At 44.0% G+C, this 21,916-nt stretch overlaps 1 protein-coding gene across 2 annotated transcripts; it reads left to right on the top strand.

The window, feature by feature from the left end:
- On the top strand, positions 1-9,032 carry LOC129707697 (microsomal glutathione S-transferase 1-like). 2 transcript variants are annotated; one of them, XM_055652904.1, is made up of 4 exons: positions 1-118; positions 284-425; positions 5,833-5,933; positions 6,887-9,032. In XM_055652904.1, exons 2-4 carry the CDS (start codon positions 309-311, stop codon positions 7,131-7,133), a joined length of 465 nt encoding a protein of 154 aa, XP_055508879.1. In that variant the 5' UTR covers positions 1-118; positions 284-308; the 3' UTR covers positions 7,134-9,032. The 2 variants fall into 2 exon arrangements, with proteins under 2 accessions (XP_055508879.1, XP_055508880.1); XM_055652905.1 differs by having other exon boundaries at positions 26-148.
- Positions 9,033-21,916: the final 12,884 nt, after the last annotated feature.

The raw sequence follows: 21,916 nt of genomic DNA, 5'->3' as shown, positions 1-21,916 counted from the left end.
AGATGACGCTGGTGTTGGCAGACGGGACTGAGAGGGCGGGACGGCGCGGTCCTCCAGTATGCGGCGGCAGTAGAGGCATCAGCAGGGAGTTGTCGAGCTGTAGCAGAGTTTCACACAAGTACAACAACTTCTTGCAGCCTCTTAAAAAGTTAGAAGCAAACTTTTACCCGTTGCTTTAAAAGTGCACGCCAGTCGCCGAGGCAGGGACGCTGGCGGCTGGAGTGTAATTTTAAAGCATCAATCATTATTTAACCTGTGTGTTTTTATCTGTGTGTTTTTCCAGCGTTTGCTGATTTCCTGGCTTGGAGATGTTGGATATATTTAAAGACGAGGTTTTCCTGGCTTATTCCACGTATGCCAGCATCGTGGTGCTGAAGATGATGCTTATGGGACCCTTGACGGGCTATTTTAGGATGACTCGTGGGGTAAGTTAATCTATAAACAAGGTTCGCAAGAAGAATGACATTAAGTGATTTTAAAATGGCACCTTATCGATTTGTATATTAAAAAAAAAGTCGATTCACTCAGTTACTGCCTGAAGATTGCACAAGAACAAAACATGGAATAGTACAGTAACAGGCCCTTCAGCCCACAATGTCTGTGCTGAATGGAGTTGCCAACTTTCTCACTCCCAAATCAGGGACAAAAAGGTGGGTGTAGACGGGGCATGTAAGGGACATTAACGGGCTGGTGTAGACGGGACATGGTGGTCGGTGTGGGCACGTTGGGCCGAAGGGCCCCCACCCCTCACATTCCCTCCCATCCCGTTGATTCGATGGGACGGGAGGGAATGCGAGGGGTGGGGGAGGGAGGGAGAGGGGTGACGAGGGAGAGGGGTGACGAGGGAGAGGGGAGGGGAGGAAGAAGGACTTCATTTCACTTCTGCTATTGGGAAGAAGATATAGGAGCCCGAAAACTGTGATCACCAGGTTCAAGAGCAACTTCTTCCCAACAGCCATCAGTTTCTTGAACCACGCTGCACAACACTAACCTCAACCCTATTTCAGCACCGAATCACTCCAGACTTTGCACCATGTACTTTAGTTCTTTACCACCATCATGATGTACTTAGAATAACTGATAAGTCTTTGCTGTTATTGCCTCTTATGTGCCTGTAAAACTGCTGCAAATAAGAATTTCAATATTCTGTTGATATTTGCTGCGTATTTTTTCACACAGAGAGTGAAAATCTCTGGAACTCTCTGCCACAAGGGTAGTTGAGGCCAGTTCATTGGCTATATTTAAGAGGGAGTTAGATGTGGCCCTTGTGGCTAAGGGGATCAGGGGGTATGGAGAGAAGGCAGGTACGGGATACTGAGTTGGATGATCAGCCATGATCATATTGAATGGCGGTGCAGGCTCGAAGGGCCGAATGGCCTACTCCTGCACCTAATTTCTATGTTTCTATGTTTCTATGAGAATTAAACACTTTAATTCTAATTGCAAAACAATGAAATAGTGAGGAGGAAAAAAGACACATGGTGCTGGAGTAACTCAGCGTATCAGGCAGCTTCTCTGGAGAACATGGATGGTTGACGTCTCGGGTTGGGACCCTTCTTCAGACCAGACCCAACCTGAAACATCACCTATCCATGTTCTCTAGAGATGCTGCATGCCCCCTGAGTTACTCCAGCATTTGTGTATTTTTTTTTGGTATACCAGAATTTGCAGTTCCTTGTTTATCTTGGGGACTGTAAATTGTACTAGTGTATATGTAGGGAGTGGATGAGAAAGTGAGATAACATAGAACTAGTGTGAATGGGTGATCGATGGTCGACGTGGACTCGGTGGGCCGAAGGGCCTGTTTCTACGTTGTATCTCTAAACAGGAAATACCATGTCAGTGAAGAAACCTTGATTGTTAATAATTGTAACTGGAAATTCGATTTACCTTGAATGGAATATATTTAGTTCAGTTTTGTATTTTTGATGTTCAAAATTCATCATCATAAAATTATGGTGCAAGTTCACATTATTACATAGTCAACATAGTCAACCAATTAACTAAAAGCTTCCACGTGATAAGTGATAGGAACAGAATTAGGCCGTTCGGCCCATCAAGTCTACTCCATCATTCAATCATGGCTCATCTATCTCTCCCCATTCTTCTGCCTTTTCCCCATAATCTCCGAAATCTGTACTAATCAAAAATCTATCTCTGCCTTAAAAATATCCACTGATGGTCGTCACAGCCTTTGGTGGCAAAACATTCCACAGATTCACCACCCTCTGACTAAAGAAATTTGTCTCAACTTCCAAAAAGAACATCCTTTAATTCTGAAGCTATGATCTCTAGTACTAGACTCTCACTAGTGGAAACATCCTCTCCACATCCACTCTTTATGCCTTTCACTATTCTGTATGTTTCAATGAGGTCACCCCTCATTCTTCTAAACTCTAGTGAGTACAGGCCCAGTCCCATAAAACACTCATCATATGTTAACCCACTCATTCCTGGGATCATTCTTGGAAACCTTCTCTGGACCCTCTCCAGAGCCAGCACATCCTTCCTCAGCCCAACATTGCTCACAATATTCCAAATGCGACCTGACCAGTGCCCTATAGAGTCTCAGCATTACATCCCTGTTTTTGTGTTCATTCTTGAAGAAAGAATGAATTGAGTTTGCTCCTATTTTAAACTAATTGGAGCATTCTATGCTTTCTTGCTATTGAGACTTTAACAAAATCAAATTCTATGTAAAAAAACAAAATGCAGATATTAAAAATCATGAACCTGTGAAAAGGAAATATTTCAGATCCACTTGACTTAAGCAACAAATATTGTCATTGCTGTTCGATACAATTTATCAGCTAAATCATCAATAGTTTTTTTTTTCTCTGTTGTTTTTTCGTCTTGTTTGTTGTTGGGTTGTGTTAGAGGGGGTGAAACATGTTCTCTGTCTCTTCCTTCGGGGGAATGCGACTTTTTCGTGTCGTATCCCCCTTCTCTGCCTCCGTCTGCGCTGAGGCCTAATGGCGGAGCTGGCGGCCTCCAAGCTGCGACCGACCCTGAGGCTCCGGAGGCAGAGCCAGCCAGGACTTACCAACGAGAGGCTGGCCATCTTCGGGGCTAAGGCAGCAGTGGCCCGACTTGCTGGTGCAGCTTTCTGGCTTTCGGCGGCGGCCTGGAGCTGATGCAGCGGGGCTCGGAGCTGAGACTGCAGGACCCGGAGCTGGGGCAGCGGCCTGGAGCTGGGGCGGCTGCCCAGAGCTGGGGCGGCTGCCCGGAGCGGAGACTGCGGGACCTGGAGCAGCGGACTGCGGGACCTGGAGCTGGGGAGGCGGCCCGGAGCGGAGACTGCGGGACCCGGAGCTGGGGCGGCGGCTCGGAGCTGATGCTGTGGCGGGCCGTTCCGGCTTTCGGCGGCGGCGACATCACCACGGAGGTCCGCTGGACTGGAGGACGGCATCTTCGGCCTGGATCGATCGCCTCAGCGCAGAGGGAGAACAAGGAGGGAAGAGACGGAGACTAAGACTTTGCCTCCATCACAGTGAGGATGTGCTTGGTGAACTCACTGTGGTGGATGTTTAATTTGTGTTTATTGTATGTTTTGTTATTATTGAATCTGTGTATGACAGCAGGCAACATAATTTCGTTCAGACCGAAAGGTCTGAATGACAATAAAGGAATCTAATTCTAATTCTAAAAAAATAGTAAATCACTTTGTCTTAATTGTGATTGAAAAATACAGCGTGGAGACACTTTCGGCCCAACAAGTCCATGCTGACCATCACTTGTTCACACTAGTTCTATGTGCTCCCACTTTCTCATCCACTCCCTACACACTGGGCAATTTTACAGAGGGCCAATTAACCCACAAACATGTAAGTCTTTGGGATGTGGGAGGAAACTGGAGCAGCCGGAGAAAGCTGGGAGAATGGACAAACTCCACCAAAAGACGGCACCCGAGGTCAGGATCGAACCCGGGTCTCTGGTGCTGTGAGGCAGCGGCTCTACAAAATGTGGCGCCTCAATTGTGTGTTTGGGTTGAAACTTCCAAATGATCTTAACTTCATGTTTGAGCTTGCCTCTTTATGCACTTTGTCATGTGTTGTCAATAATCTGGAACACATGCTCTCTCTTGATAAATGTTTGTTATTAAATTGTTGGCATCGCTAATTTTCATTTGAAAGGATGAGGTTATTATTGTCACATGAACTGAGTTACAATGAAAAGCTTTTGTTTGTGTGCTATCCATTCAAAATACTATGTGAATACAATCAAGCCAAATGCAAGTACAATAGGTAGAGCAGAGGGGAAGATACAGAGTGCAGAATCTAGTTCTCAGCATTGTAGCGCATCAGTTCCAGAGACAAGGTCCAATGTCCGCAATGGGGTAGAGGTGAATTGGACAGTACCCTAGCTTATGGAAGGGCCGCTCAGAAGCCTGATTACTGAGGGGAGGAAACTGTTCCTGAGGCAGGTGGTGTACATTTTCAAGCTTCTACCTTCTGCCTGACGGGAATGGGGAGTAGAAGGTATGACTGGGGTGGGACAAGTCTTTAAAAGTAATAAATGCTAAGATTGAAATGGATATATTCCATTTAAACCATTGAACCTCTCCACATAAGGAATAAATAACAACATAAACGATCAAAGGTAGACAAAAATGCTGGAGGAGAAACTCAGAGGATGAGGCAGCATCTTTGGAGCAAAGGAATAGGTGAAGTTTCGGGTCGAGGCCCTTCTTCAGACTGATGTGGGGGGGGGGAGGAGGAAGGGGGGGAAGATGAAAGGAAGAGGTGACCACTTCGCCCAACGCCTCCGTCCGGTTCGCAATAACCAACCTGATGTGTCTTTCTGTCCTGGGCCTCCTCCGTGGCCAGAGTGAGGCCCACTGCAAAATGGAGGAGCAGCACCTCATATTTCGCTTGGGCAGTTCACACTCCAGCGCTATGAACATTTACCTCCAATTTCAGGTAGTCCTTGCTTCCTCCCTCCTTCCCAGCTCTCCCAGCGAAGGCCTGACTGTCTCTGACCCTTCTTCCTTTGGGGGGGGGGGAGATTTCCCCCCCCCCCCCCCCCCCCCCCCCTCCTTGCCTCCACCTGGGCCCGAGTACCGGGCCCATCTGTGAAGGGAGAATCTTTACACCCCTCACTCAGTTATAGCGGACAATCAGCAATAACGGACAGCAGCCTCCCCCCAAGTGAGGGTTTACTGTAGACTTTATGTTTGCAAAAGAAAATTATCATTTTTATTACATCTGTGCTTAAATTTTTCTGCATTTCTCCATGAGGAATATCAGATTATTAATCCCGTAGCAGTTGATATGTACTTGTGCGAGGCATGTACTAAATAAGGCTTTTGGTCTTTTCGTTATAACAGATTTTTTTAATTTTAGCGATATAGACACTATTTGTAATAGGATCCCATCAGAATTAATTTCAGAACTTTAAATTGCTTACTCAAATATTTCTGAGGACACAATGCCGCAGCGGGTAGCGCTGCTGCGTCCCAGCGCCAGAGACCCGGGCTCGAACCTCACTACGGCTGCGCTCTGTGTGGAGTTTGCACGTTCTCCCTGTGACCGCTTGGGTTTTCTCCGGGTGCTCTGGTTTCCCCCCACGTCCCAAAGGCGTGTGGGTTTGTAGGTTAATTGACCCTCTGTAAAAGTGCCCCCAGTGTGTAGGGAGTGGATGAGAAAGTGGGATAACGTAGTACCAGTGTGAACGGGTGATCGATGGTCGCCGTGGACTTGGTGGGCCGAACGACTTGTTGCCATGCTGTATCTTTCAATCAGTAGAAGTCTGGATTTCCACAAGCAGAGAATTGTTTGCACTGTGTTTCTGTTCAATTACCGCTAACATGTTTAAAATCTGATTTGTAAACAGGCCTTTGCCAACGCAGAGGATGCCCGGGCCCATGGTGGCAAGGATGAAGAAACCAGGAAAAAGTTAACGAAGACCGACCCGGATGTGGAGCGTGTGAGGAGGTAAATGGAGGCACAACAACACACAGATGCTGCTGGTTCACCAAATAAAGACACAGAGTGCCGGAGTCACTCAGTAGGCCATACAGCATCTATGGAGAACATGGATAGGTGACATGGATGTTTTGGGTTGGGACCTTCTTCAGACGGATTATTAGGGAAAAAAATGTGTGGGGGGTGCAGAAGCATGATGTATTTGGGCCAATTCTCACCGACACAATCAATCTGAAGAAAGATTTCGACCTGAAGCGTCGCCTATCCATGTTCTCCAGGGTTTTGGTTTAGTTTAGCGCTGCAGCATGGAAGCAGGCCCTTCAGCCCACCATGTCGACGCCGACTGGTGACACACTCGCACACAACAATGTTTTACAATTTTACCAAGCCACTTAGCCTACAAGTCTGTGCGTCTTTGGAATGTGATCCTGGAAAAAAAACCCATGTAAGTCACGGGGAGAAGGTACAATCTACACACAGATAGCACCCATGGTCAGAATTGAAACCGGTTTTCTGGGGCTGTAATCATAATCACACTTTATTAGCCAAGTATGTTTTGCAACATACAAGGAATTTAATTTGCCATACAGTCTTACCAATAAAAAGCAACAAGTGGGGCTCAAAGTCAGTCTCGAGCAAGGCCGCTAGCTCCGTGATGTTAGGCCGCAGAGCGACCGGAGATACGATCCGGAAAACAATCGCATCTCCGGCAAGGTAAGGGATTGGAAAAAAAAAGTAAATATACTAAAAATAACAAAAAAGACAAAAAGACAGACGAGGCTGCCATTGCTGATGGCGCCACCTGGTGGATGGTCACAGTCTGTAAGGTGGCAGCTTTACCGTTCTACCACTGCGCTGCCCCTGCTGCATGGGCCGATGAGCTTGTTTCCATCCTGTATCTCTAAACTAAACTAGACTGTGAACATACCTGAGATGTTTGTCTCTTCTGCCCCCTCTTGCAGGTGCCACCAGAACGACCTGGAGAATATTGTCCCCTTCATCAGTTTTGGTTTAATGTACGCCCTCACGGGGCCAGACCTGACCACGGCGCTGCTGCATTTCCGAATCTTCGCCGGTTCCCGCATCTTCCACACTATCGCCTACCTGACCCCTCTGCCCCAGCCCGCACGAGGGATCAGCTGGATAGTGGGCATGGCGACCACCTTCTCCATGGCCTACAGGGTGCTGAAGGTGGGCATGCGCTTTTAAACCCAAGCGGCAAATGTCCACCACACTTTAACCACCAAAAAAAAGATTCCTTCCTCCCCCTAATTCCACGCTATTTTTACTTATACTCAGCAATGCCGTATAATAATAACAATAATCGACATAATTACAATGTATGTGCAAAATTCATGTTTAGTTTGTTGGAAAAGTGTTGTGGGAAGGAAGATTAAATAAACTGCAGGATGACGTGTTGGAAAAGAATTGCAGATGCTGGTTTAAACTGAAGATAGAAGCAAAATGCTGGAGTAACTCAACAGGTTAGGCAGCATCTCAGGATAGAAGGAATGGGTGACTTGTTGGGTCGGGACCTTTCTTCAGACAGGATGACGTTGCTGTTCTGGGTGGGGGTGAGCGATAGAACGTTTCTCCTCTGATATGATAAAACTCGTTTAGGGAACTCTGTTTCTGCTTGGTAATTATTCAACACTGCACTTGTTGGCCTTCTATAAAAATGTAGACCCAATGAACTGTAATTGCTGGTTTACCAAAACAGACCCAGCACTTTGGGTCTTTTTTTGTAAACCAGCATCTGCAGTTCCGTGTTTCCACCACTGACAGAGTAAGGTTTTTCCAGTTGTAATCTAGGGGCCAGTTCCTTACAAGAAATTGAGTGTAATTTTGAATGCATTTATTAGGCTGTAATGCACCCTGGAAGAACAGATATAACAGCTGGTGACAAAGTGCTGGAGTAGCCCAGCGGATCAGGCAACATCTCTGGAGACCATGGAGAGGTGTGGTTTCAGGTTGGGACAATTTCATCAGTCCGAAGAAGGGTCGCGACCCGAAAGGTCACAAATCCATATTCTTCAGTGAGGCATGATGCCCGTTGAGTTACTCCAGCACTTTGTGCCTATCTATAGGGAGAGGTTGGGCAGGCTAGCACTTTATTCCTTGGAGAGCAAGAGGCTGAGGGGTGATCTTATAGAGTTGTATAAACAGATGAGGGGAATTGATAGGGTGATGGCACAGATTATGTTACCGAGGGTAGGAGAATCAAGAACTAGAGGACTTAGGTTTAAGGTGAGAGGGGAAAGATTTAATAGGAATATGAGGGACAACTTTTTCACTCAGGGTGGCGAGTGTATGGAATGAGCTGCCAGAGGAGGTAGATGCGGCAGGTACAATGGCAGCATTTAAGAGACACTTGACCACGTACGTGGGTAGGAACATTTTAGGCAAATAGAAGCATTGAAAATAGGTGCAGGAATAGGCCATTTGGCCCTTGGAGCCAGCACCGCCATTCAATATAATCATGGCTGATCAGATAAAATTAATACCCAGTTCCTGCTTTCTCCCCATATCACTTGATTCTGTTAGCCCTAAGAGTTATATCTAACTCTCTTGAAAGCATCATGGGATTAACTTAAGGAGGGCATCTTGGTCAGCATTGATGAGTTGGGCCGAAGGGCATGTTTCCTTACTATATGACACTATAAATCTGATCTAAACCTATCATGATCCAAACTACCTGCTTTTGTAGAACTCGACCCACTTATTCTTTTAACGCTTTCATTATCAATTAAGTGCCGTCACATTCCTTCCAGTGGAACTTAAGAGGCTTTTGGATAGGCATGTAGATATGCAGGGAATGGAGGGATATGGATCACATGCAGGCCGGAGACATTAGATTTTGTCATCATGTTGGGCACAGACATTGTGGGCCAAAGGGCCTGTTCCTGTGCTGTTCTATGTTCCTCGGGCACCACTCATCTCCATGTTAGGTACCCACATTATCACATCCAACATTTGACCATGAGCCAGTTTAATTCTGATGTGATTTAATTCAGATAAATTATTTTGCTTTTAGTATGTATCCTTGCTTTAATGACATTCCAATGATCTTATTCAGTATATTTTCTTTTAATAAATACTTGAAACCAATTTGTGTTTTGTTTTTCTTGGACAGAACCAAGCAAATTTTTAATTCTACACGGGTCCCAGTGGGACGTTACCGAGACTATTTTATAAAGTGTGTGGCTTGCGTGAAGTTAAAAAGAAATTGGTGGGATGTGCACTATCACCCCTGCTATTTGCCCTTATGATAGAACCCCTGGCTGAAAGTATAAGAATTCATCCGAATATTCAGGGCTATAATACCAGGGACTCAAAGAATAAAATCTCATTATATGCAGACGATATACTTTTATATATTACAAAGTCACAAACGAGCATACCAAATTTATTAAACTTAATAGAGGAATTTAGGTCTTTTTCTGGATATAGAATAAACTGGAACAAAAGCGAAATCATGACATTAAAACCTCAAGAACCTACACACTTACTGAAGTTCCCCTTTAAAATCGCAACAGAAAAATTTAAATATTTGGGTATTCAGATTACTAGAAAATATAAAGCATTATTCAATGCTAATGTCATACCTTTATTAAATAAACTTAATACACGGATTAAATTTTGGAAAACACTTCCCTTATCATTATTAGGTAGAATAAATGCAATAAAAATGATCTTCCTACCGCAATTACTATACCTAACATTACAAATTATATTTGGGACTATAAATCACATAGAATCACAAAAAAACACTTATGTAAACCAAAAGAGGTCGGGGGACTTTCACTTCCGAATTTTATGTATTATTACTGGGCAGTGCATATTAAGAATATGATTTATTGGTTGGATAGTTCTACACAACAGACAGAATGGATAAAAATGGAGAAGGAGGATTGTCATCCTTGTAATATAGGAACGATCCTCTTTTCCCCCAAAAAACTGAATAACACAATATATAAGAAGAACCCAATTATATATGGTACAATAAGAATTTGGAAACAAATAAAATTATCTTTAAAATTAAGAAATCTATCACTGTTAATGCCAATTGCGAATAACCCTTTATTTAAACCATTGGTTATATGTCTTATTATTGATAAGACATATAACCAATGGGAAAGTCTCGGAATTAGAAGGATCAGGGATATGTACGAAATGGGAAACCTACTATCATTCCAACAACTACAATTAAAATTTAAATTGAAAAACAACCAAAATTTAAAATATCTTCAGATTTGCGACTTTGTGAAAAAATATATACAAGGATATCAAAAAGTAACTCCTGACTTATTGGAAGAAGCAATGAATATTGAAGCTGACTCACAAAAATTAATATCCTATTTATATAATAGTATTCTAAATATAGACCTACCATCGACAGAGGTACTTAGAGAAGAGTGGGAACGGGAATTAATGATAAAAATTACGAAGGAAAGTCTCAACTTTCTTCATTTACTCGTTTTCTTTCATCACACACTATATATTTCACATCTTTCTATCCTTTACTATCTAACTTCTTTTTCTTATTCTCATCTTTTTTCAATGTAACAAAAAAAAAAAAAGAAGTTGTACATAAAATGTATTATGAAAATATATATTAGGCACTTTGGTGCCATATGACTGATTACTTCTAAAAAAAAAAGAAATTGGTGGGGAAAGTCGGAGCCTAAAATGTCTGATTCAAAGTCGTGAATGAATGAAACAGCTCAATTTCATCTTAATTTTTTGTTTGGATTCTACATTTATATAACTACTCGGGCAGCGATTGGCAAGTATTCTGGAGGCATTTAACCACAAAGCTAGTTTGACTTAAAAACTGCCAAATTTACATGGACAACACAAAATGCTGGAGGAACTCAGCAGGTCAGGCAGCATCTGTGGAGGGAAATTGTCAGATGACGTTTCAGATCTGGGCCCTTCTTCAGACGGATGTATGTTTCGATGCAAGGTGTAATGCTAACTGTTTTGTTCAGCAATGTTGCCTGGGTTTTGAGTTAGTAAATTGTTTTTTAAATAGGGTGGTGCAATGGGTAGAGCCGCTGCTTCACATCGCCAGGGACCCATGGTTGATCCTGACCTTGGGTGAGCTGGAGGAAACCCACGCAGACACAGGGAGTACGTGCAAACTCCACACAGACAGCACCCAGGGTTTGGATAATACTCGGGTCTCTGGTGCCGTGGGGTGGTGGCTCTACCAGCTGTGCCACCGTGCCATCCTTTGTTCAACTTGGCAATGAAACAATTAAGGGGGTAATGAGGTAAAGAGGATTTCAGGAAACCTATTCCACGCATACGGGTCAGAGAGCCAAGGCTGCAATTTGGAGGCTTGCAATATCAGAATCTGAAATCAAGGTTATTGTGCCAGAGAAAACTTGTTAGTATGCAAGTAATAAATAGCAACGCTCAAAATTGCATTCCAAAGTAGAGAGATCATTACGGGGATCTAAGATTGGAAGGCCAGTTTAATCCTAATTGAAATTGTGATATAAAAAGGGTAATAGACCTTGGCAGGACTTTGCATATCAGTAATCTGATTGTTCGCTTTTCTATCACAAACTGTTTGTACTCAGGTAATTATTCTGTTTTATTATATGTGCATATCAGGGCATAATTCAGTAAGTGTAGCAAAAAAAAAAAAGACTGCTTTATAAGCAGAGACTGTACACAGAACTGTACAGGAACAGGCACTTCATCTGCAATGTGCTGAACATGATACTAACTCTGCACATAATCCATATCTCTATTCCCTGGGCCTTTCCAAAAGCCTCTTAAAAGCCACTATCATATCTGCCTCCACCACCACTCGCAGCAGTGCGTTCCCGCAACCCACCACCCTATGCAAAGAAAATGATCCTGCACACCCCCTTCAAACGATGCCTCTCTCACATTAAAACTATGCCCTCAAGTCTTTGACATTTCCTCTCTGGGGAAAATCCACAGCATAGGAACAGGCCCTTTGGCCCACAATGTCCATGCCAAACACAATGCCAAGCTAAATTAATCACCACTGCCTGCACATGATCCATATCTCTCAATCCTTGTATATCCATACACCTAACCAAAAGTCTCTTAAAAATAATTACTGTGTCATATCTGCCTCCACCACCACTTCTGGCAATGTGTTCCAGGCACCCACCACTGCAAAAAAACTTGTCCCGCACATCTCCATTAAACCTTCCCCCTCTCACCTTATAGCTATATCCTCTCGTGTTGGACAATTCTACCCTGGGATAAAAAGGTTCTGACTGTCTACCCTATCTGTAACTTTATATACTCATAATACTTCTATGAAATCTCCCCATAACCTCCAAAGAAAACAATCCAGTTCTGTCCGACCTCTCCCTGTAGCTGAAACCCTCTAATCCAGGCAGCAATCTGGTAAAAGAAAGACTGAAATGGTTCAAGAATGTGGTTCCCAACCTCAAGGGCATTTGGAGGATGGGCATTAAGGGCTGCCTAGATCCTGAGAAAATTATTAAATACAAGAAGGGTTGATGTTTATCACTAGAACGACAGATACGTTTGTCACCTTTGGATTGCGTAATCTAGCCACAGGGTGGTGCTGTGTTTTGTTCCAGTAAATTGTTCAAAATGTTTAGTGAAAAGATTTTTGGTTGACGTTTGTCTTAGTAACTGAGCGGAGTATAGCTGCTAATCTTTTAAGTGTTTACAGTTTAATAAAAATGAACTCACTGAATTCTCTCCAATGGGGTGTCACAGTGGTAGAGCCGCTGCCTCAGAGCGCCAGAGACCCGTGTTTGATCCTGACCTTGGGTGCTGTCCGCGTGGAGTCTGCACGTTTTCCCTGTGACCGTGTGGGCTTTTTCCGGGTGCTCTGGTTTCCTCCCACATTCCAAAGATGCGCAGGTTTGTAGGTTAATTTTCTGCTGTAAATTGTCCCTTGTGTTTTTAGTTTGCAGGTTTAGAGATACAGCGCGGAAACAGGTCCTTCAGACCACCGGTTCCGCGCCGACCGGCGATCCCCGCATGTTAACACTCGGGACAATTTTTACATTTACCGATCCAATTTACCTACATACCTTTACGTCTTTGGAGTATGGGAGAAAACCGAAGATTTTAGAGAAAAATCCACGTGGTCTTGGGGAGAACGTAAAACTCCGTACAGAAAGCACCCCCGAGTTGGGATCAAACCCGAGTCTCCGGCGCTGTAAGGCAGCAACTCTACAGCTGCGCCACCGTACCTCCCTAGGATAGATCTAATGTACGGATGATCGCTGGATGGCGCGGACTTGGTGGGCCTGTTTCCGTATCTCTAAAACTAAATCTAAAGTCTTCTGTTTTTGCTTGTACGTACACGCTTAAACTTTGGCTGGCTTGATCTGCTTTCGTTTAAGTTGGTTTAGTTTATTATTGTCACGTGTGAAAAGCTTTGTGTTGCGTGCTAACCAATCAAAGAAAAGGCTACACATGATTCCAATCGCGCTGTCCACTGTTTACAGGTAGAGGATAAAGGGTATAACGTTTAGTGCGAATATAAAGTCTGGTAAAGACTATCTTTACGCTGGTATCTGGATTTCCTAGTGGAGTTGGCAATTCTTGCATGGATAGCATTGGTTGTTATAAGGAATCTTGCTATAAGGTTATAAGGAATCCGAGTTCCACGTAACCATCGATTACCTTGACACAAGCTCCATCCTACACACAAGGGACAATTTACAGAAGCCAATTAATGTATGAACCTGCACTTCTTTGGAACGTACGTCTTTGGAGTGTGGGTGGAAAATGGAGCTTCCGGAAAAAACCCACACGGTCACGAGGAGAACTCTACCACTGTGCTAAAAATATATGACTTTTCAGGTAAAGATTGCAAGGGGTTTACAACATTAGCTGGGAATTACTGGTGGAACTTTTCCTGTGGTGTTTCACTGGGAATCTTAATTCTTATTGTCAATTGGACCTGAATTTCCTCAGCTCAAATGCTGTTGTGTTCTTTAGCCAAGGGTAGGGGGTGGTGGTGTTACAAGAATCACACACAAGTATAATTTAGCAGACTAGTTCCTTGGCGAAACTTAGAAGGATGCTGTTTGCAATGAAGTCTTAGATATTTTTAAAACATTTGTGCTGGAAATTTAATTAAAGTGTTGGAAATTCACTTACAAAAGAAATCGATGTCACCAGATCCTTGCAAAACGCGAAGTGCTGGAGGAACTCAGCAGGTCAGGCAGCATCTGTGGAAGGGAAATGAGAGACACCGTTTCAGGTCAGAACCCTTCTTCAGACTGATGGAGAAATGGGGAAGTTGGAGAAGAGAGGTGAGGGTGGGACAAAGCTGGCAAGTGATGGTGTCATCGAGTCATAGTGTGGAAACAGGCCCTTTGGCCCAACTTGCCCATGCCGCTCAACATGCCCCGTCTAGACTGGTCCATATCCCTCCAAACCCATCCTATTCCTGCACCTGTCCAAATGTTTCTTAAACGTTATGATAGCACTTGCCTCCACTAACTCCTCCCTCCGGCAGCATGTTCCATATACCCATCACCCTTTGTATAAAAAAGTTACCTCTCAGGTTCCTATTAAATCTTTTCCCCCACTGCTGAAAAAGTAAGTAATCTAATGCACAATGGCACAGCGGTAGAGTCGCTGCCATACAGCGCTTGCAGTGCCTGAGTCCCGGGTTCGATCCCGACCGTGCGGGTGCTGTCTGTGCGGAGTTTGTACGTTCTTCCCTTGACGGTGTGGGTTTTCTCCGAGATCTTCGATTTCCTCCCACACTCCAAATATGTACAGATATGTAGGTTAATTGGCTTGGTGTATGTGTAAATTGTCCCTGGTGTGTGTAGGATAGTGTTAATGTTTGCGGGCAGACTCAGTGAGCCGAAGGGCCTGTTACCGAGCTGTATCTCTAAACTAAACTAATCTAAATTAATCTAATCTAATCTAATCAAATAATCTAATCTAATCTTGTCCTCAATTCCCCTACTCTGGGAAAATGGTGGATACAGGGAGGGGTGCACATGATTAGCAGATGAGTGGAGTCAGTGACAATGGCTGGAGGTGAAAAGGAGCCAAAAATGAGTTGGATAAGTAGAGAAGAGAGGAGTGAAATGTAAAGCCAGAGGGAGGGGACAGGGGGAAAGAGGGGGGGGATAAAAGAGAGGTATGGGACTCGGGGATGGGAGATGAGCGTACAAGACAGGGGAGAGGAGCAGAGTGGGGTGAGGGTGGGTGGGAGAGGATGGGAGAAATGGGTGCAGAGATGGGGAGGAGCAATGGGAAAGAGAGGAGGGTGTGTAATTGAAAGTGGAGAATTTAATGTTTTTTGTTGTCAGCTACCCAAGCGGAATATGTGGCACTGTTCCTCCAGTTTGCATGTGACCACACTCTGGCAATGGTGTAGATGGATCAGGACAGTCACAGATTTTGCACTAACTCACTCTCGTCTCTCTCGGTTCTCATATGCAGGAGGAGGATTGGAGTCATGCAGGAACTGGGTTTGTAACGTGCCGATGCTGCACTCACTTTACACTACGGTTTGACTGGACCTTTGCTAGCATTCACCGCTCTCTCGATTCTGAAATGTTGATTTCTTTGCAGGTTAATTATTATATTGCTGTCTCTGCCAGTTTTGAACTTTGGCCTAGTTCAGCCTGTGGCAACATGCTCCTGCTTTCTCCTTAGATTGCAACACTTGTTTGGAGTTTTCAGCCAAACTATAGCCTGGGATTTTACCTCTCAGCCTGGAAGTTCTTCCCAATGACAATGTCTTTGCTTTTCTCTGAATCTCTTTGTGTCCCTCTCTTTCTCACTCCCTCTCTCTCTTCACTCCTTCTCTCTCTCCTTCTCTCTCATTCTCTTCCCTCCCCCCCTCTCTCAAGTTCTCCCTCCATTCTCACTCTCTCTGTACGTCTCCCTATATTTTATCTCTCACTTTCTCTTCATCTCACTCTCTTTTGTTTATCTATTTCAGTGACTATTCATATAATATGTTTCAGAAGAGCCTAGCACATGGAAGCAGAATTAGGCCATTCAGCCCATCTAGTCTACTCTGCCATTTCATCATTTCCCCATCCCAACCCTATTCTTCTGCATTCTCCTTGTAACTTTACTAATCAAGAACCAATCAATCTCTGCTTTAAAAATACCCATAAACTTGGCCTCCACAGCCGTCTGTGGCAATAAATTCAACAGATTCACCACCCTCTGGCTAAAGCAATTCCTCATGTCCATTCTAAAGGTAGATCCTTTTCTTCTGAAGCTGTGTCCTCTGGTTCGAGACTCGCATTACTGTCCTGGGTATTTACATAGCAAGTTGAAAGGTGAATATGGAGTCAGTGAGCCATTCGGCCCAATGAGTCCATGCTGACCATCCAGTATCCATTAACACTGACACAAAAATAGATTAATCTTCACAGCAATGCTAATACTTGAACTGTAAAATCAGTTAGTGATAGTGTACCGTGTGAACTAACTGTAAATTTAGAGAAGGATGAACTGCAGATGCTGGAATCTTGAATAAAACACAGGATGCTGGAGGAACTCAGCAGGTTAGGCAGCATCTGTGGAGGGAATGGACAGACTGCAAAAAGCTTTTCACTGTATCTAGGTACACGTGACAATAAACTAAACTGAACTGAACTGACATTTCTGACTGAAGAAGGGTCTCGGCCTGCCTGATGCTGCCTGACCCGCTGAGTTACAGCATGGAGACAGGCCCTTCAGCCCACCGAGTCCACGCCGACCATCGATCACCCGTTCACATTAGTTCTATGTTATCCCACTTTCTCATCCACTCCCAACACACTAGGGACAATTTACCAAGGCCAATTAACCTACAAATCTGGGATGTGGGAGGAAACCGGAGCACCCGGAGGAAATGCACGCAGTCACAGGGAGAACGTGGAAACTCCACACAGACAGCATCTGAGTCCTGGATCGAACCCGGGTCTCTGGCGCTGTGAGGCAGCGGCTCTACCAGCTGCGGCGCTGTGCTGAGTTCCTCCTAAATCAGCACTTAAGCTGACTGACATTGGTTTCTCTGCCTCAGCCCTTTGTCGGGTGAAAGTTTGATTTCACACTCTGCCAGTGCTTACTCAATAGTGGCAGCATCGGTGAGGCAGAAATACAAAGCTTCAGTCGTGCCTATAATTATACAGGGACCAGTGCTTTATGTGATGGTACGCACTGGCATTGGCATGTACCTATCCTGATTAGAGGGCATTATATAGAAGGAAAAGTGGGACAATCTGGGATTGTTTTATCCGGAGTGCCACAGGCCAAGGGTAGACCCGATAGAAGTATATAAAATTACCAGAGACATAGAAAGGTACACAGTCAGAACCTTTTTCCCAGAGTGGAAATGTTAAATACTATGGAGCATAGCTTTAAGGTGAGAGAGTAAATGTTTAATACAGATGTGCGGGGCAAGTTTTTTTGCACAGAGGGTGGTGGGTGCCTGGAACCCGCTGCCAGGGGTGGTGGTGAAGGCAGATACGACAGTGGCATTTAAGAGGCTTTTAGATGGGCACATGGATATTAGATTTAAGTTTATTATTGTCATGTGTTAAAATGTTTTGTTGGAGAACTTCTAGTTCTTTTATGGGGGGGGTTTTTCTCAGCCCCTACCTGGTCGGAGATGTGTCTTTCCTCCGAGCCGCATCTTTGCCCCCACCTCGCGGCCTGCCACCTGGACTGGAGCGGCGTTTCCTGCCGGAGACCGGCCAGAACTTCAGCTTCAGCGGTGGCACAGCGCTGAAGTACCATCGCGGAGCGGGCAATGCCTTACCGAGGATCACCGTGTGGTAAGCTCCGGAGTGCTGAGACCGCCGACTCCAACATCGCGGAGCTGTGGGTGCGGACCTTCCAGCTGCGGGCGGCGCTGAGTTTAACATCGCGGAGGCCTGGGATCTTTCACCGAGATCGCCAGTGTGAATCTCCGCCCAGCGCGGCCTGTGGACTTCGGGAGCCGCAGTCTCCGGTAGGAAGCGGCCGATTCGGAACTCCAAGCCGCTGAGAGTGTTCTTCGGACACTGGAGTTCCATCATCCCGGCGAGAGGGCCTGAAACATCGAGTCTCAGCTGCGGCGACTGCAGAGGCCTCAAATAGGCCCCAACCACGGGTGAACATAGAGGAAGAGGAATGAACTTTGTTGCCTTCCCTCACAGTAGAAAACATTGATTCTGCTGTGGGGGGACGTTCATGTTAAATTCTATAATGTGTTGTGTTTTTATTTTTTATTTTGTATGGATGGATGGAAATAACATTTCTTCTATGTACAGCACTTTGGTTTCAACGCGAGTTGATTTAAATGTGCTATGTAAATAAAAATAACTTACTTACTTTGTGTACCGTGAAAAACTTTGTGTGCTATCCAATCAAATCAAAAAATTCTTCCCCTAATACAATCAAGTCAGACTCAAGTACAATAGGTAGAGCAAATGGGAAGAAATGAGAAGGTACAGAATGCAGAATATAATTCCCAGCATTGTAGGGCATCTGTTCCAGAGACAAAGTCCAATGTCCGTAATGGAATAGAGGTGCATCATACAATACCCATGGTTCTGGTAGGACTGTTCAGAAGCCTGATAACAGAGGGGAAGAATCTGTTCCCTCGAGACTGGTGGTGTGTGGTTTCTAGCTTCTCTACCTTCTGCCAGAAAGAAGAATGAATGCCTGGGGTGGGACAGGTCTTTGATTATGTTGGTTGCTTTTCCGTGGATAGGCAGGGAATGGATGGACTTGCAAGCCGAGTAGAATCAATTAACTTCCAATCATGGTTGGTACGGATATTGCGGGCCGAAGGGCCCGTTCCTATGCTGTACTATGTTCTATGAATGGCGTACCGCCACGTTTTAAATGTTAAAGACTAAATTTTCAAATGTATGGAATTTTGAAGACTACATATTAATATTACATGCAATATTACATGTAATATTAATATTACTAAAGATTAAAAAATAAAATATATTAATTCAATTGGATGGTCAGGTTCTTAAATCATTAAGCAGCGTATAGGACGATGATCCATCATATGGGCATGTGTACTGGCGATCTTTGTCTGTGCAATAAACACTGCCCCAAGAGTATCCAGCATGGTTTGAGAACTGTGGCGGTAGAGTTGCTGCCTTACAGCGCCAGATACCCGAGTTCGATCCCGACTTCAGTAGTTGCCTGTAGGGAGTTTGTACGTTCTCCCCGTGAACCGCGTGGGTTTACTCCGAGATATTTGGTTTCTTCCCACTCTCCAAATACGTACAAGTTTATAGGTTGATTGGCTTTGTATAAATGTAAATTGTCCCTAGTGTGTGTAGGATAGTGGGTGGGGATCGCCAGCCGCTACGGACTTGGTGGGCCGAATGGCTTGTTTTTGTGCCTTATCTCTAAACTAAACTAAACAGCTCAGTCTGCAAGAAATTGCGGAGAGTAGTAGTTGTTGAGGGTGTAGTCCAGTCCATTAGACTGTCCGGACTCCCCAACATTGACTCCATCTACACTTCATGCTGCCTCAGGAAATAATAATAATAATAATAATAATAATAATAATAATAATAATAATAATAATAATAATAATAATAATAATAATAATCTTATTTATATAGCACATTTTCAGTCAACTTGCATTGACCCCCAAAGTGCTTCACATAATTACATTACATTACACACAGGCAAAGGTGGGTGAAGTGTCTTGCCCCAAGGACACAACGACAGTATGCACTCCAAGCGTGATTCGAACCGGCTACCTTCCGGTCGCCAGCCGAACACTTAGCCCATTGCGCCATCTGTCGTCCCAAGGAAAGCAGCCAACATAATCAAAGACTTGTCCCAACCCAGTCATTCCTTCTTTTCCCGCTCCCGTCTGACAGAAGATACAGATGCTGTGAACTACATTCTGCTCTCCGTATCTCCCCCTTTGCTCTATCAATTGTACTTGAGTTTGACCCTCTGAGTTACTCCTGCATTTTGTGTCTATCTTCTGTGTAGCTGACCCTTTATTTCAAGAACGTGATCACTGGTTTGAGACTGTCCAGCTGGTGGAAACCTCCACCCCAATGCAGATATTGGGCTTTGTCTCTGGAACTGATGCCCTACAATGCTTGTTATGGTTCAGTATTCTTAAACAGACAAAAACACAAATAAAATCAGTGATCAAGCAGTACAATCTTTATTTCGCCAGACAGGTGTGGTAAATCTCTTCACAGTATGCAGATTACAGACTATATAGATTTCTCATCCCCACACAAAATGACATTGATCTCAGTACATGTATATATACCCCAATAATCAATGATTCAGCAATACCTTATCTATAAAGCATAGTACAGCCTCTTGCCTCTTAAGGTTGACAGATCCTTAAGATTGACAGTTTCTTAAGATTGACAGGTTCTTCTGACAGAGGAAGGGTTAGCCATATATGGTTATATGAGGTTATATTTCTGCAGAACAAGCATTTTGTTTTTTTTCTACTTATGATGCACATTATAATCTTATAGTCTGAATTCTCTCTCAATGTTTATATTATAGAGGAGACATTCATGAAGCTGTGCTTGTTATCTCGCTTATGTTACTGGAAAGGGAACATCAACTGTTTGTTAGCTTTGTTAAAAAGATTTAAACTTACAGAATGGATTCAGCTGAAAGCAAAGGTTAGTGCATTTCGCTGGTTTTGCAATTTAATAGAAGAAGGTGGCAGCTTCTTAGTTTCAGCTGAATGCATTCTGTAAGTTTAAATCTTTTTAACTTCCACATGCTGAGAACTATATTCTGCACTCCGTAGCTTCCACCTCACTCTACCTATCGTACTTGAGTTTGACTTGATTGAATTTATGTAGAGTACCCGCTGAACTGTTTGGATAGCATGCAAAACAAAGCTTTTCACTGTACCTCGGTACACATGGCAATAATAAACTAAACCTATCGCTACGATCGCCGTAGTCATATGAGTTAATGTTTTGGACTATGATTTGATGTGCCAATATTGGAGCAAACAATTTTCTAAACCTAAAAGTAAGAACTGTGAAAAATAGATGTGATTTGGGGATTTATGTGTTGCAATTAAAGTCCTGACTGATTTACTGACCAACAATTAGTTTCCACTAGAATCCTATCATTCTTTGACATTGAAAGAGTCCTTGTGCCCCACTGTGATTTGTAGAGAGGTGTCTCTTTTCGCCTTACATTCCATCATATTGCACCATTGTTGTCACCCTCATGAAATAAATAACAATCCGAGTGGCACAGGGGCGCAGCAGGTAGAGCTGCTTCCTCACAGCGCCAGAGTTCCAGGTTCAATCCCGACCTAGGGTGCTGTCAGAGAGGAGTTTACACGTTCTCCCTGTAACCGCGTGGGTTTCCCCCAGGTCTCAGTTTCCTCCCACATCTCAAAGACGTGCAGATTTGTAGGTTAAGTAGCTTCTGTAAATTACCCCTAGTGTGTAGGGATAACATAGAACTAGTGTGAATGGGTGATGATAGTTGGTGTGGGCTCGGTGTGCAGAAGGGCCTGTTTCTATGCTGTATCTTTCAATTAATCTAAAAGTTCCTCAAGAATGTTTCAAATTAATTTCTCTTAACTAACCCTCATCGAGATGTTCTTGTAGATGCCATCCTTCTTTCCCACAGTTCACTATTCAACAGGACACAACGTTTCTTTGGTAGAGGCAGCATTTTAATGTAAGTTATTATTTGCCTTATGAAAATTTGCATTGTCACATTATCTGTCACCCTTCCCAGGGGGTCTGGTGCCCAAATTAATTCAAATTCTTTCTTGTTGTTCTGCTAAAATATTTATGTGAAAATGTTCACCTTGTTTCTAAGTTCTCTGCTCTTTAGTGACCATCCATCTGTTTGCTGAACACTGGATGGTCTTTGCAACTGCATTGTTGCAGGTCCTAATGCAGACATTCCCCATGCAATGTTGCCTCCTGATGGTCACTGAGTTACAGAACTATCATTTAGTTTTGACTCAAAGACCCATGCAGCACAAAAGTAGACGGTTCTGCCGAACTCATCCTTGTCGA

The sequence above is a fragment of the Leucoraja erinacea genome, chromosome 22, assembly GCF_028641065.1.
Source record: "Leucoraja erinacea ecotype New England chromosome 22, Leri_hhj_1, whole genome shotgun sequence".
Taxonomy (NCBI): domain Eukaryota; kingdom Metazoa; phylum Chordata; class Chondrichthyes; order Rajiformes; family Rajidae; genus Leucoraja; species Leucoraja erinaceus.
Note: the sequence above shows the minus strand (reverse complement) of the source record. Positions and strands in the feature narration are given on the sequence as shown.